This window comes from Patagioenas fasciata, chromosome 5 (genome assembly GCF_037038585.1).
Source record: "Patagioenas fasciata isolate bPatFas1 chromosome 5, bPatFas1.hap1, whole genome shotgun sequence".
Lineage (NCBI taxonomy): Eukaryota > Metazoa > Chordata > Aves > Columbiformes > Columbidae > Patagioenas > Patagioenas fasciata.
In genome coordinates, this window is record NC_092524.1 from 40,881,542 (window position 1) to 40,894,346 (window position 12,805).

The 12,805-nt window shown below is 46.9% G+C and overlaps 1 protein-coding gene across 1 annotated transcript; it reads left to right on the forward strand.

Annotated features, from left to right (window-relative positions):
* The first annotated feature begins 2,045 nt into the window (after positions 1–2,045).
* On the forward strand, positions 2,046–4,976 carry FOXG1 (forkhead box G1). Its single transcript, XM_065837986.2, has one exon. It carries the CDS (start codon positions 2,609–2,611, stop codon positions 3,986–3,988), a length of 1,380 nt encoding a protein of 459 aa, XP_065694058.1. The 5' UTR covers positions 2,046–2,608; the 3' UTR covers positions 3,989–4,976.
* The last annotated feature ends 7,829 nt before the right edge of the window (positions 4,977–12,805 follow it).

Here is a 12,805-nt window from a genome sequence, read left to right on the forward strand (position 1 = left end):
GAGTAGGAAAATGCTCTGGGCCCAGCCACCCTAATGGGATCCTAGTGCACCATAATGACACGTATTAGTTAATGATCATCATAATAATATGCCATAATAATATGCAGGAATCTTACCTTTCCTCTTACCCCTTGCCATGGTAGTGTCAAGTCACATCCTCCACACAGCACTCTTCCTCAAGAATTCCCATAGATTGGCTTCAGTGTTGAGCAATGAAATAATTATAAATTGACATTTTTTTTAAACAGTATTTCTAAAAAAAAAAAAAAAAGTAAAAAATAATAAAAAAGTGGTTCATCATCGACTTATATTTTTCCTTCTCTTTTTTTTGTCAGTAGCAACCTGTTATGAAATTGGATAAATTAATACAATTGTGATAAGGTCATTCGAGGTTAATCCAACGCACAGAGTTCATGCCATTCCCAATTGCGATGGTTTATTACCCGTCCAGTAATTGTTCTTGTTTTTTGCTCTCTCTTTCTCACACTCACTTGCGCTGTCTCTCACACACACACACACAAACACATAGATGAAACGCACATCTACACACAACCACGTCTGCTGCACTGAGCTTTAACCTGAATTTCCCCGGGATAAATTGTTTTAGGTGGGATTGAGCTGCGCGTATTATTTCTACGGAACATTTTTTCCTATAGCACAAACATACACTTTAGGTAGCTTAACAGGGCGCTATACATTGCGTTTCCCTACAGTTCCGGATTGAATGTGATCAGCACGGTCTCTATCCATTACATTTCCCCTTCTACTTCCCGAGTAAGAAAGGTGCGCAATTTATTTCGCTTTGTTTCAGGGTTGATTTTATTTCCATGCTGACAGTAAGGAAATGCGATGTGGACTGTTAACACTGCAGGAAACTGCAGCCGTAAGCTCGAGTCCCTGCCGCTGCATGACTTTAAAGGGCAGCAAGCGGCAGTACTAGAAGGTTTCACCCGCTCCGGGAGCACCCGAGACCCTGACTCCCGAGCTCCCCCTTTTCCCCCAGCAAGACTAAACCCCGCAGAACTGAAACCCCGCGGCCAGACATAGCGGGCCGGCAAGAAATCGCAATATATATTTCAGGAGTTATCAATAATATTATTTATTTTAGACACCTGACACGCGGCCTGCGCTTTTCTGGCTGAAAACACCCGACAGCGCTAAGAAGGACAGAGCGGGACTACGACGCCCCCGCGCTGCTCCAGCGGCCCCGCAGGGGACGCGGCGGGCGAGCGGGAGCTCGGCGGGGCTGGAGTGGGAGAGGCGGACAAGGAAACGCGAAGCCCGGCTCTGGCGCCGCGCCCGGCCCCGGAGACACGGAGAGAGAGCAGAGAGGAGGAGAGAGGAGAGGGCTTGCTCGTTTCCGTGCATTCCCAACTCACATTCCAGAGCGCGGCAAACACGGACCGCGCGGGCCGGAGGAGACCGTCTTCCCCGGCAGGCCGCGGGCAGCCGCCTCCGTCCCGCCCGGCCCCGGGCCTCTGCCAGAGCCTGGGCCCGCGACGGCGGAAGGCCCGCCCCGCCGTCTGCGTTCCCTCCAGCTGATTTTTTTTTTCTCTCTCTTGGTAAAATAATAAATAAGAATAACCGACAGCGGGGCCTAGAAAAAATAAACTCGCCAAGTGACTTCGGCGGTATCTGCAAAGTAGTACCTCCGCCGCCGTGCGCCTTGGCCTTCTCACCCACCCGGACTCCCACCCCGCCTTCTTCGCCGCCAGAGGAGGGGGCAAAGAGGAACGGGGCAACTTTAGTCCACCGGAAAAACTAAGAAGTAGGAAAACTGCCACAGCCCGCAGCTATGGGACGGGCGCTGTTTGTTTGGCGTGAGAGGATTTGTGCTTGGAGCGACGGCCGGGGGGGGCTGAAGGAAGTCCCGCAAACCGCCGCGGTGATGCGCCCCTGCGCTCGTATCACTGCGCCGCGGGAGCCGCGGTAGCGGTGGGGGGCGGGTCGGCGGCGGGCGGGCGCAGAGAGAGGCGGAGCGGCACGCCGCCATTGGCCGGCGGGCGGGCAGACGCACCGGCACGCCGGCGTCCCTGATTGGGCGGCCGGTGGGAAAGGTTAAACCAAAAAATTTTTTACAGCCCCGGTGCGTGTCTGCAGCTCTGAAATTAATTGCGGCCAGGGCGGTCTGTATAGCCCGTCTCCGCTCGTTCCTCGCCGACCCGCGGCTGCGGCTGCTCTTTCCTCCCCCCTGCTCTGCCTTGCCGGGGGAACCAGGCACCATGAAGTAGCTTTTTTTTTTTTTCCTCCCTGTGTGTGTGTTTGTGTATTGATTTTTTTTTGTTGTTGTTGGGTTTTCAGGGTTTTTTTTCCCTTTTTTCTTTTTTTTTTTTTTTTTTTCCGCCGCTCTGACTCGGTTTGATTTTATCTGATTGGTGATTATTATTACTATTATTTTTTTCCCTCCCCGGCGGTTCCTGTCCTTGCTACATGACTTGCCAGCGCTTGAGACTGCGGTCCAACTGCGCTGCCGCCGCCGCCGCCGCCGGTGGTGCCGCCGCCGCCTCGGCCACCGCAGCCGCCGCCGCCTCGGCCGCCGCCACCTCCACCGCCGCCCCGCGCGCTGCTCCCTCGGCCGCTGCAACTTTCCCCCTCAGACTAGTGTGTGATGTTGGACATGGGAGATAGGAAGGAAGTGAAAATGCTGCCGAAATCCTCTTTTAGCATAAACAGCCTGGTGCCCGAAGCCGTCCAGAGCGACAACAACCACAGCAGCCACAGCCACCACAACAGCCACCACCCCCACCACCATCATCACCACCACCACCATCACCACCACCCGCCGCCGCAGCAACCCCAGCGAGCCGCCGTGGCCGAGGAGGAGGACGAAGAGAAGAGCCAGCTCCTCCTGCCGCCCCCCGCCGCCGCCGCCGCCACCGCCTCCGGCGCCCTGGAGGTGGCCAAGGCGGACATGCTGGCGGGCAAAGGCGACGCGGGCGCGGCGGCGGCGGAGCTGGAGGAGAAGGAGAAAGCGGTGGAGGAGAAGAAGGGGGCAGCGGAGGGGGCCAAGGACGGGGAGAGTGGGAAGGAGGGGGAGAAAAAGAACGGCAAGTACGAGAAGCCACCGTTCAGCTACAACGCTCTCATCATGATGGCCATCCGGCAGAGCCCCGAAAAGCGCCTCACGCTCAACGGCATCTACGAGTTCATCATGAAGAACTTCCCCTACTACCGGGAGAACAAGCAGGGCTGGCAGAACTCCATCCGCCACAACCTCTCCCTCAATAAGTGCTTCGTCAAGGTGCCCCGCCACTACGACGACCCGGGCAAAGGGAACTACTGGATGCTGGACCCCTCCAGCGACGATGTCTTCATCGGGGGCACCACCGGCAAGCTCCGCCGGCGCTCCACCACCTCACGGGCCAAGCTGGCCTTCAAGCGGGGCGCCCGGCTCACTTCCACCGGACTGACATTCATGGACAGGGCAGGATCCTTGTATTGGCCTATGTCCCCTTTCCTCTCCCTGCACCACCCACGGGCCAGCAGCACTTTGAGTTACAATGGGACCACGTCCGCCTACCCCAGCCACCCCATGCCCTACAGCTCAGTGTTGACTCAAAACTCCTTGGGAAACAACCACTCCTTTTCCACGTCTAATGGGTTAAGTGTTGATAGACTAGTCAATGGAGAGATACCTTATGCCACTCATCACCTCACAGCAGCAGCTCTGGCCGCCTCAGTGCCGTGTGGCTTGTCAGTTCCCTGCTCCGGCACCTATTCCCTAAACCCCTGCTCTGTAAACCTCCTAGCAGGACAGACGAGTTACTTTTTCCCCCATGTTCCTCACCCTTCAATGACTTCTCAAAGCAGCACTTCAATGACGGCCAGGGCAGCCTCCTCCTCCACGTCGCCACAGGCGCCCTCCACTCTCCCCTGTGAGTCCTTAAGACCTTCTTTGCCAAGTTTTACAACGGGACTTTCCGGAGGACTTTCTGATTATTTCACACATCAAAATCAGGGGTCTTCTTCAAACCCTTTAATACATTAACATCCATGGGATCAGACTGTAAGTGAACATTTTACACACATTTGCATTGTAAATGATAATTAAAAGGAAAAAAAAAAGCAAAACAAAAAAGTCCAGGTATTTTTTATTAAGTCCCCCATTTTCTGTACGTTTGTTCAGTCTTTAGGGTTGTTTATTATTCCACCAAGGTGAGAAGTGTCAGCAAGGTGCAATGTGGGGAGATTACATTGTAGACTATGAAGTTTGGAAGACAAAATTATAGTAGAATGTGTATTTAAATAGTGACTGCTTTCGCAATTTTTTATTCAAATACGATAAGTCTATCACTAAGAGCCGTCAGATTCTCCATGTTTGCAGTATTATAAGTTATCATGGATATGTCGGTGGGTGCAGACCTTGAAAGAAAAAAAATAATTAAAAAACCAAACCACCACTAAATTTATGAAAACTATTAAAAAGCTAAAAAGTAATTTGTACTTGAGCAGAATGAATAGTGAAAGATGCCCAAGAACTACATTTTGGTCATTATTTTATCATTTTCTTTACTGAACTGCTTTTTTTTTGGGTTCTTTATTTTAGTTCATTTGTTTGTTTGTTTACTTTTAGACCAAAGATTGGGTTTTAAGAAAAGCACTCAGTGTCGGAGTAATTTAAAAATCAGCAACACTATTTCAGTTTGCAGCACTGCCCGTTCAAATGAATCAGAAGGGGACAAAATTAATGATTGCCTTCAGTTTGTGTTGTGTATATTTTGATGTATGTGGTCACTAACAGGTCATCTTTATTTTTTTTCTAAATGTAGTGAAATGTTAATACCTATTGTACTTATAGGTAAACCTTGCAAATATGTAACCTGTGTTGCGCAAATGACGCATAAATTTGAGTGATTGTTAATGTCGTCTTAAAATTTCTTGATTGTGATACTGTGGTCATATGCCCGTGTTTGTCACTTACAAAAATGTTTACTATGAACACACAGAAATAAAAAAATAGGCTAAATTCATATATACTTGATAGTTTTTTGTCTCTTTTGTTAACTAAAATTAATATACCAGACGCTTTAAAGTTACAGAGAGATCAGAGAGCTGCTTATTGCAGCAGTCCACCATTTTTCACATGCTCCTTTCTCCCCCCTATTATCCCCCCGCCCCTCCCCCGGTCATATTGTCTTTAACAGCAATATTTTCAAATGTGAAGGATCAGGGTATTTAATTAAAGACCACGGCCACTACTGTGATGTCCGTTTGGGGGGCAGAACTCTTTATCAAGGTTGCTTAAAAATTGTTGATACGAGGTAGGGTGTCTTACTAAAAACTGCCTTACGTTGAAGACTCTTGAAATTGCTTATTTATATATGTACATACATATACATACATATAAATTTAGATATGTATGCACGCATTAAGGAAAAAGGTGCATTGTTACAGAGATACGTGTTGTTCTTGCAGTCTCTGAAATGCATTCAAATAATTATTCTTCTGAAAGACATTAATTTCGACTCTATGACAACTGGAGATCTATTAACTATGGATGTGTATGTGTGTGAGTCATTTAATCAAATCTAGCAAGCTATGATACACATGCTTATAAAAGGCAATCTTAAAGGAACACTGTTTCGGAAGTGTCAATGCTGTATGTATTTATAGACTTTTAATGCTGCAAACACTTTGGCTTTAAATATTGTGAAAGTAGCCATAGTTTTCAGTCAGAACCTCTCTCCTCTGCCCTCCTCGCCCTCCGGACAGGGAAGGAGCTGAGCAGGGGTGAGGTGAAGTTGCAGAACATTGCAGGGAGGCAAAGGGCTGGAGGCGTCACGTGACGCTCTCCCTTACATTCCGATGTTGAAACGTTTTAGGGGAAAAAATTCAACCCGGTGTGGATGCACTTAAATTTAAAGTTTTGAAATCGAGGTATTTTTTCGGAGGCCGGTGACGGTAACGCTTGCTGAAAGCCACGAACCCGGGCAAGCGTCCCTAAGTGTGCTACGTTACCCGGAGAATCAATCCATTCGTTTTAAGGGGGCAACACTACGACTAATTTTAAACAGCATTTAATCCTGAAAAGAATTGGTTTCTTGATGAGTTTAGGGAAGCCTATAAAAGCCGCAACTCTTGAAAATAATTAGAAAACTTGTGCAAAAGATTTAGGAATTAATTGGATCCCGCAGTGAGTCCGGGGAGGACAAGTTGTTAATTTGTTACGTTTGTGTAGTCTAAACTGGGCTCTGCAGAAGTGCAGTAAGCCGGCGACTGCTCACAATAGGCCCAATGAAAAATAATCTCCAGCTCGGAGATGTTATCGCAAACACTTTAAAGAACTGATCTTAGAAAGGTAGAGAACAGGAAGAAAAAAGAAAAGAGGGGGGAAAATATGCCGGGGGGGTGTGAATAAATAAGCAATGGCAAATCTGATTTCTTGCAAACAGAATATTTCTCACGCTGAAAGAACAAGGGGAGGGAGGGAAAATCTTCCGAAAATAAGTAATAAATAAACAGATGCAAGCAGATCTGCAGGAAAGAGGGGAGTGAAAGGTTACGGATGAGAGATGGGACACCCAACTCTGCGCTATGTGGCGGAGAGAGAGAAAAATCTCTGATATCCTTGGCTTTCACTCTCACTTCTGCAATTCGAAATTAATAATCACTATGAGAAAAAGGTTGCTTTGTTTAGGGATAAAGAGATGATAGCACCACTTGTAAGCACCTACCCTCCCTCATATTCTTCACTCTATTGTCATTAAAAGAAGTGATCACAAAAAAACTGAAAAACAAAGCTTCTTTACAGGAAACCTATCAGAAATGCTAAAATGAAATAGGTGTGATTTAAACTCTTGGAGACTCGAGACCCCATTCTGTATACTTGTACTTAAGCAAATCGAAAGGATGGCATCTGCTGCAGCTGACAAAGGAAATTATTTATTATTTACCACTTGCAAATTCTTGTGTACTGTAGGAAATCAAATAGCACATGCTTAAAGTATTATATAGTCAGCCATGGAAAAAAATCCGTTGGCAATGTACTAAAAGTAGGATAAAGAGAAGTCAGGTTGGAGGAATGCACAATTTCGCCATGTCAGAGTTTGGGGTTGGCTAATAAGCATTAATTAGAGAAGCGTGATGCATAATAATTCCTGAAAAGGGTAGCCCTGATGTGTGTCTCTCCAGACTTCGTTTCAGTAAGCACTCGCTCTCGATGTGCTCCTTAGGTTCAGTGTGGCAATGTGCTGCTTAAGCAGTTCAGGTGCCACAGACTTTTCCCTTTTTCTCTTACACTGGGGGAGGGGGTGGGTGTTAAGATGGTAATTTATCCACGTTTCCGTACCATATTTCCAGCAATGAAGCTGTCTTTCTAAAAAAAAAAAAAAAAAAAAACAACCCAAAAAAACCCCAACCAACCAAACAAAAAAACCCCCAACCAACCAAACAAAAAAAAACCCCACAACCCAAACAATAATAATAATAATAATTAAAAAACAACAAACAACAAAACCAACATGGTAAACTTTTCATAGACCGTAACAGGACTGCCAAGACCCAAATATGCCTTTACCTTTGCCTGCTCCCCCACCAGAGAAACTCTTTTGTTTGCTTAGGATGGCTTTTAGGTTAATCTTTGCACAGGTTCCTTCGCTACTGACTGTGAGGTGGTGGATTTGGTTGGATTTTTTTTTTTTTTTTTTTTTTTTAACAGGCAATAATTCTGTTATCTGATACTTATTTCCATGGTGGTTTCTATGTCAAATCCTCAAGCTAAGCTTTTAGGACTTTTTTTTTTTTTTCCCTTAAATATGCACATTTCCAGAATGTTGCACTGTCCTAGCGTCGTTTCTTGAGCGATTCCTAATTTAGAGTTTTTATGGGGAAGGGGTGGTCTTTATGGAATTAGGGAGCTATTGTTATTTTCCTAGTTGATGTTTGAGGTGATTAACTTTGCTCGCATATGTCGTAGGAGAAGAAATCCGCTCATCGAGAAACCTCCAATTACGATTTTAAGATTGCCTTCGCAAACATGTTTGAGGGAAAATAAACTGTAAGACGAATCCACAGTGGGATATTTAGCCAACCAATTTTTGACATATTTTAAATATTTTCCTTTTGTTTCAGTAAAATAGCAACCGTTATGTGGAATGTATTCTTACGAAAGCGTTTAATAGAAAGAAAACAACAATATATTTTGCCTTAAATGACAGAAAAGTACTGTTCGGGGAAGTGATAATTTAATCCGTTTCTTGAAAAAAACAGTTTAACCGGGACGTCATTTTGCTCTTTATAACTTCTTCTGATGATTATTAAGATTTATGTCAGAAATTATGATTCAGGTACACACCCCCTCACCACTTGTGTTAATATGAAGTCTCAATCACCACGTATTCAGCATTCACTCAAGCAAAACTCCCACTGAACTCCGGTTACGTTGTGACTGAACCACATCAGAGTTTTGCTTAAGAAAGAACATTGTACAAGACTCACTGTTTTAGTAGAGACTGTATCCTTTAATTTTTCGTATTTTCCCTTAGGACGCGGCGGGGGGGGCGGGGGGGAAATCTGCCTGTAGATAGTCACTGCTATGTACTTAATCGTATTATCGCGAATAATACGCCCGTTCAAGAAAGAAAGTATATAGGAGTACATATTACACGACTACAGATTCAACGGATAGCAATAAATGTGTGTACACACATAAAGACACACACAATCCTACAGAATGGTCTATCCATACGCTAGTGTCTGTAGTAGCTTATCGGTAGTTTTGTGCACTGAAATGTTCTTGTTTTGAATACCGCCCCCCACTCCTCCTCCCCGCACCGTGATGAAGGTGCTTGGGTAAATGGGTCAAAAAGTGGTGGAAAACTGGGTTAGGAAGAGGTGAAGGTGAAGATCATTAGAGGTTTTAGGGCTGGCTGTGGCTGTTTTGCTGGGTTTGTGTGACTGTGCCCAGAGGGCGGAGTTCCTGCACATTCCTACCTCACCGGAGAACCTGCCCTCAACTCCACTGCAGCTACTCCAGAGAGATGGGACACTCCAGAAGAAACCTGCCCAGCAATCCTAGCAAACCTTCCCACCAGAAGGGTAGGTGCACTTCAAGAAAATCTTCCCTATTTCTCTCAACAGGCAGATCCATGTGATACGAATGAACAGAGATGTCAGACTTCTGTCGAAACGTACTGTTTCCCCCTGCCCCCGATAAGCAGATCGTCCGTGCAACCGAAGCACAGTTTCAAAGCACCAGTTACACTAAAACTGCGTGTGCCTCAAGTTAGGATTTTTTTTTTTCTTTTTTGCTCTCTTCCTAAAAGAGATTCCTCCCCCGGTCTCCCCCCTCACTCTCGGGCTCTTTCACTTCAATCGGTAAGTTGGAAGTTTCTTCGCCGATTTAGCAATTCTCATGGTTTATCTGTAGATTTTTTTAAAATCTTGTTTTATTAACGTGCTCTTTCTTTACTTGTTTGGCACTAACGCCAGAGAAAGTCACACGGGTGCAATGTTGTGTTTGCCTTTTTTAAGATGCCAGGAGAAAATGCCTCTACCTGCAAGAAAGGCGGACGATGGCACTTGGGGATGGGAGTCCTCCGCCGGGACGGGGTGAGTGTGGATTTTACTCCTCTTTTACACTCAGGAGTCGGGTAGCTACACTCGTAATTTATGTCCGCTGGTATCAGGATGGGAGGGAGCGCGGTTTCCTGCCTTTTTGGTCACGGTTGAGAGTAGAAACATTATGGGAGCTGGGCAAAATTCCCCGCTATCACTCATTCTCGAATGAATTTTGCTCCTTGTTTAATCTTTGCTGTATGAAAGACGATTTTAATATGGCGAGTATAGGCGGATTTCGTAAGAAATTATTTCTAAAAAATCTGACCCTGTCATTTGAGAAAAAGCTACTGGCTTCTCGCACCTTTCGGGGGTTTTGTAAAGGAGGCTAATACTCTTACATCCTCAGGAAAGTGACTAGACGCCAAAAATTATGGGAGAGCAAGGAAAGAGACCTTGTAAAAAAAAACCAAAACAAAACAAAAAAAACCCAAAACAGTCGTACATCTAAAACTGAGCAGGGTTTTATTCTGAGAGCTCCATCGGAACAAAGGCACCCTTCCTTACCCTTAAAACCGCCGACCCGAGCACGGGTAGCGTTCATGATAATCGGAGGAGCTTCAGGCACTCCTTTTGTTTTCCCAACCTGCAATTTCCGTGACCGCGTTCTGGATATATGGAGGCTTGAGTGTCGCAAACTGAAATCTCGGGATAGCGGCGGAAGTTCAAACGAGTGATGTGCTCAGCTTGCTCATGCTTGCGGGTGTGGGCAGACGTGCGGGTGCGTGGGCAGGACCCCGGGGACGAGGCCCTCTGTGGACCGACTTGCTCTTGTTTAGTTGTCTCGACGTGGCTGAGAGAATGCGCAACGGTTCGTGTACCGTCCGGTGGATGACTCCAACCCCCTTGCTCCTGCCATTTGTGACCTTATGAAAATAATTGATTTTTTTTTAATATAGAGCAGGTTAAGTTTTCCAAGACGCTGTGAGTTGAGGCACCCCAGTGTATTGGGGAGTGGTACCGAGAAGCTGTCTCCCGTGCACCGCAGAAAATGGCACCGGTGCACGGGGAAGCGTGCACTCACGCACGCACAGCACACGTCGGCGTTAACTTCCGACAGAACAGCCGGTGTGTTGTCTGTCCGGCTCAAACCTGCCCAGGGATGCCCCGTAGGTCCCGCGGGGGGCGGGTGAAGCTCCACACGCTCTGAGCTGCAGACAGTGGCACCCACCCACGCGTGTCTCCGGAACTGAGGGGAACCTGTGCTGCCAGACCCCCGGCGGCTGTACGCCCCGCGCAGACCCGTGCCAGAAGCCGCCCTGCTCGGACACGCGTGTCCGCGGGGCAAGGCGGGGGCCGGGTAGAGGGGCAAGCCGGCGCGACAGCGCTGCGCGTCCCGCGGGCTGGGGGCGCTCTTGCCTCGCTGGAGAACCGCCTGCCCCGTTCCGCGGGAACCCGCCACTACGGGCCCCGCCGTCTTCTTAACAGTCGGTGTTAATTCGAGGTCTTTTTCACGTCCCGGCACTCACCTGCCAGGTGGTAAAACTAGGTTTTGCAGACGACAGGCATTTGTATTCCCTCCCCTTCAGGAAGGAGGAAGAATTTGAAGTGTTCTTCTCCGTACTGACTTAGGTTTGCGGCTTGGTAGTCATCAAGAGACAGATGCTGCTGCAGGACAATGCGTTTAAAGTCCTCTTCCTGCGAACTGGTCCAGAACGCTCCGATCCAAGAACGGTATCACAAAAGCCACCTCCCGCTCCATTGGGTCAAAATAAACCAGCGAAAATTGGAAAAACATAAACAAATGAAATAAAACAAGCCACCAAAATAAACAAATAACCAAAGCAACTACTAATAGCTTCCCCCTTCCCCCCCACCCCCTTATCCTCAAGACTGTAACAGAATACAGTATCAGACTAGCAAATCAGACTTAAAGCGAGCAGATTTACTGTTCTAAAGCGGGGAAATGAATGTGAACAGTCTGCAAAGTCCGTTTCAAAGCTTTACCTCTAGGGAGTCCTCCAAGTGTATTTGGGGTTATCCGTGATTTGAGAGGAAAGACTAAACGAGAGTGAATCTGAGAAAAGCCTGTCACTGACACCCTACCATAAGGTGAGTAATGCATCCCTGTAAAGTTAGCTGCAAAGAACTGCTTAACCTAAGACCGAGAGGTGAAAGCTCTCATTGCCCGGAGCCGCCTGACCAAGAAGCGTGAATTTCGAGCTAGAAAGGCGGCACGAACCCCGGGATTTCTCCCTCTCTCTTTTATTTTATTTTATTTTATTTTATTTTATTTTATTTTTTTTTTCCAGCGGTGGCAAATCCGGAGAGGTTTATAACTGATTTCACAGGGGCATCTCTTACATGGGGACAGGAACACGTGAAAAGAGCCCTTCCCCTTTGGGGCACTCCCTGCCCGCGTCTGCGGGAGCTGGCGGCGAGCACCGCTCTTCCGTGACGGGGGCGGAGGGATGGGGTCTGCAGCGGCCGGTCTAGGGGGAAACCTCACCTAGCTCCCCATTAGCTTGAAGGCCCTCCAAGTTAAATTTTCGCCCTGCGCTGTTCATTAGTAGAAGGAAAAGAGGTCGGAGGTCGGCCCTCCACCCTCCTTTGCCTGCTCTCCACTCAGAAATGGTCTGATCGCAAGTATTTTAGGTCGGATAGTCTGTCAAATTAATAATATCCTAGAGGAGACAGGTATCTGCTAAATAAATCTGGCTGAAGTCTGGTTATAGAGTAAAAAAAAGGAATTCTTTCTCAGTCTGGGAAGATAAGTAAAAAAACCGAGTTGCGTTCTCATAAAGAGTAAGCAGCACCTCCTTGTGAAGCACTCCATGTCCCAAAAGGCTGTAATACTTTTGAGAATTAAATACGATAGTATTCACCGGTTACCAGATTGCTCTTATGAAGCAATAATCTCGGTGATGTTATACTAGAACTTGCGTTTTCCCCGTTTTATGCTCCGTGCACACCCCAACACACTCGCATCCCTACACCAGTATATTTTCAAATAAGGATGACGGCTCCAACAAGATTTTCCACTAGAACGAAACAAAGCTGAGAGAGATTATTAGAACGGTCTATGGAGGGATATAGTTAAGCACACCACATAATCACTTATATATTCCAAGGCTCATATACATACCATGGCTCATAGGTAACTTAAAAATACGCTAGTGATTAGTAAATCTTCTTTTAGGTTCCTGAACTGCACTCCTAATAGCGAATGCATCTGGAGGAGAGAATCGCAGTGATGCAGAATGGCAAGGGTATTTTTATTAGGGTATAGTACACGCACTCATATGGGGCT

Bases quoted from the DNA above. Each gene is read 5' to 3' on its own strand.
- FOXG1 (XM_065837986.2), top strand. From the start codon at position 2,609: ATGTTGGACATGGGAGATAGGAAGGAAGTGAAAATGCTGCCGAAATCC.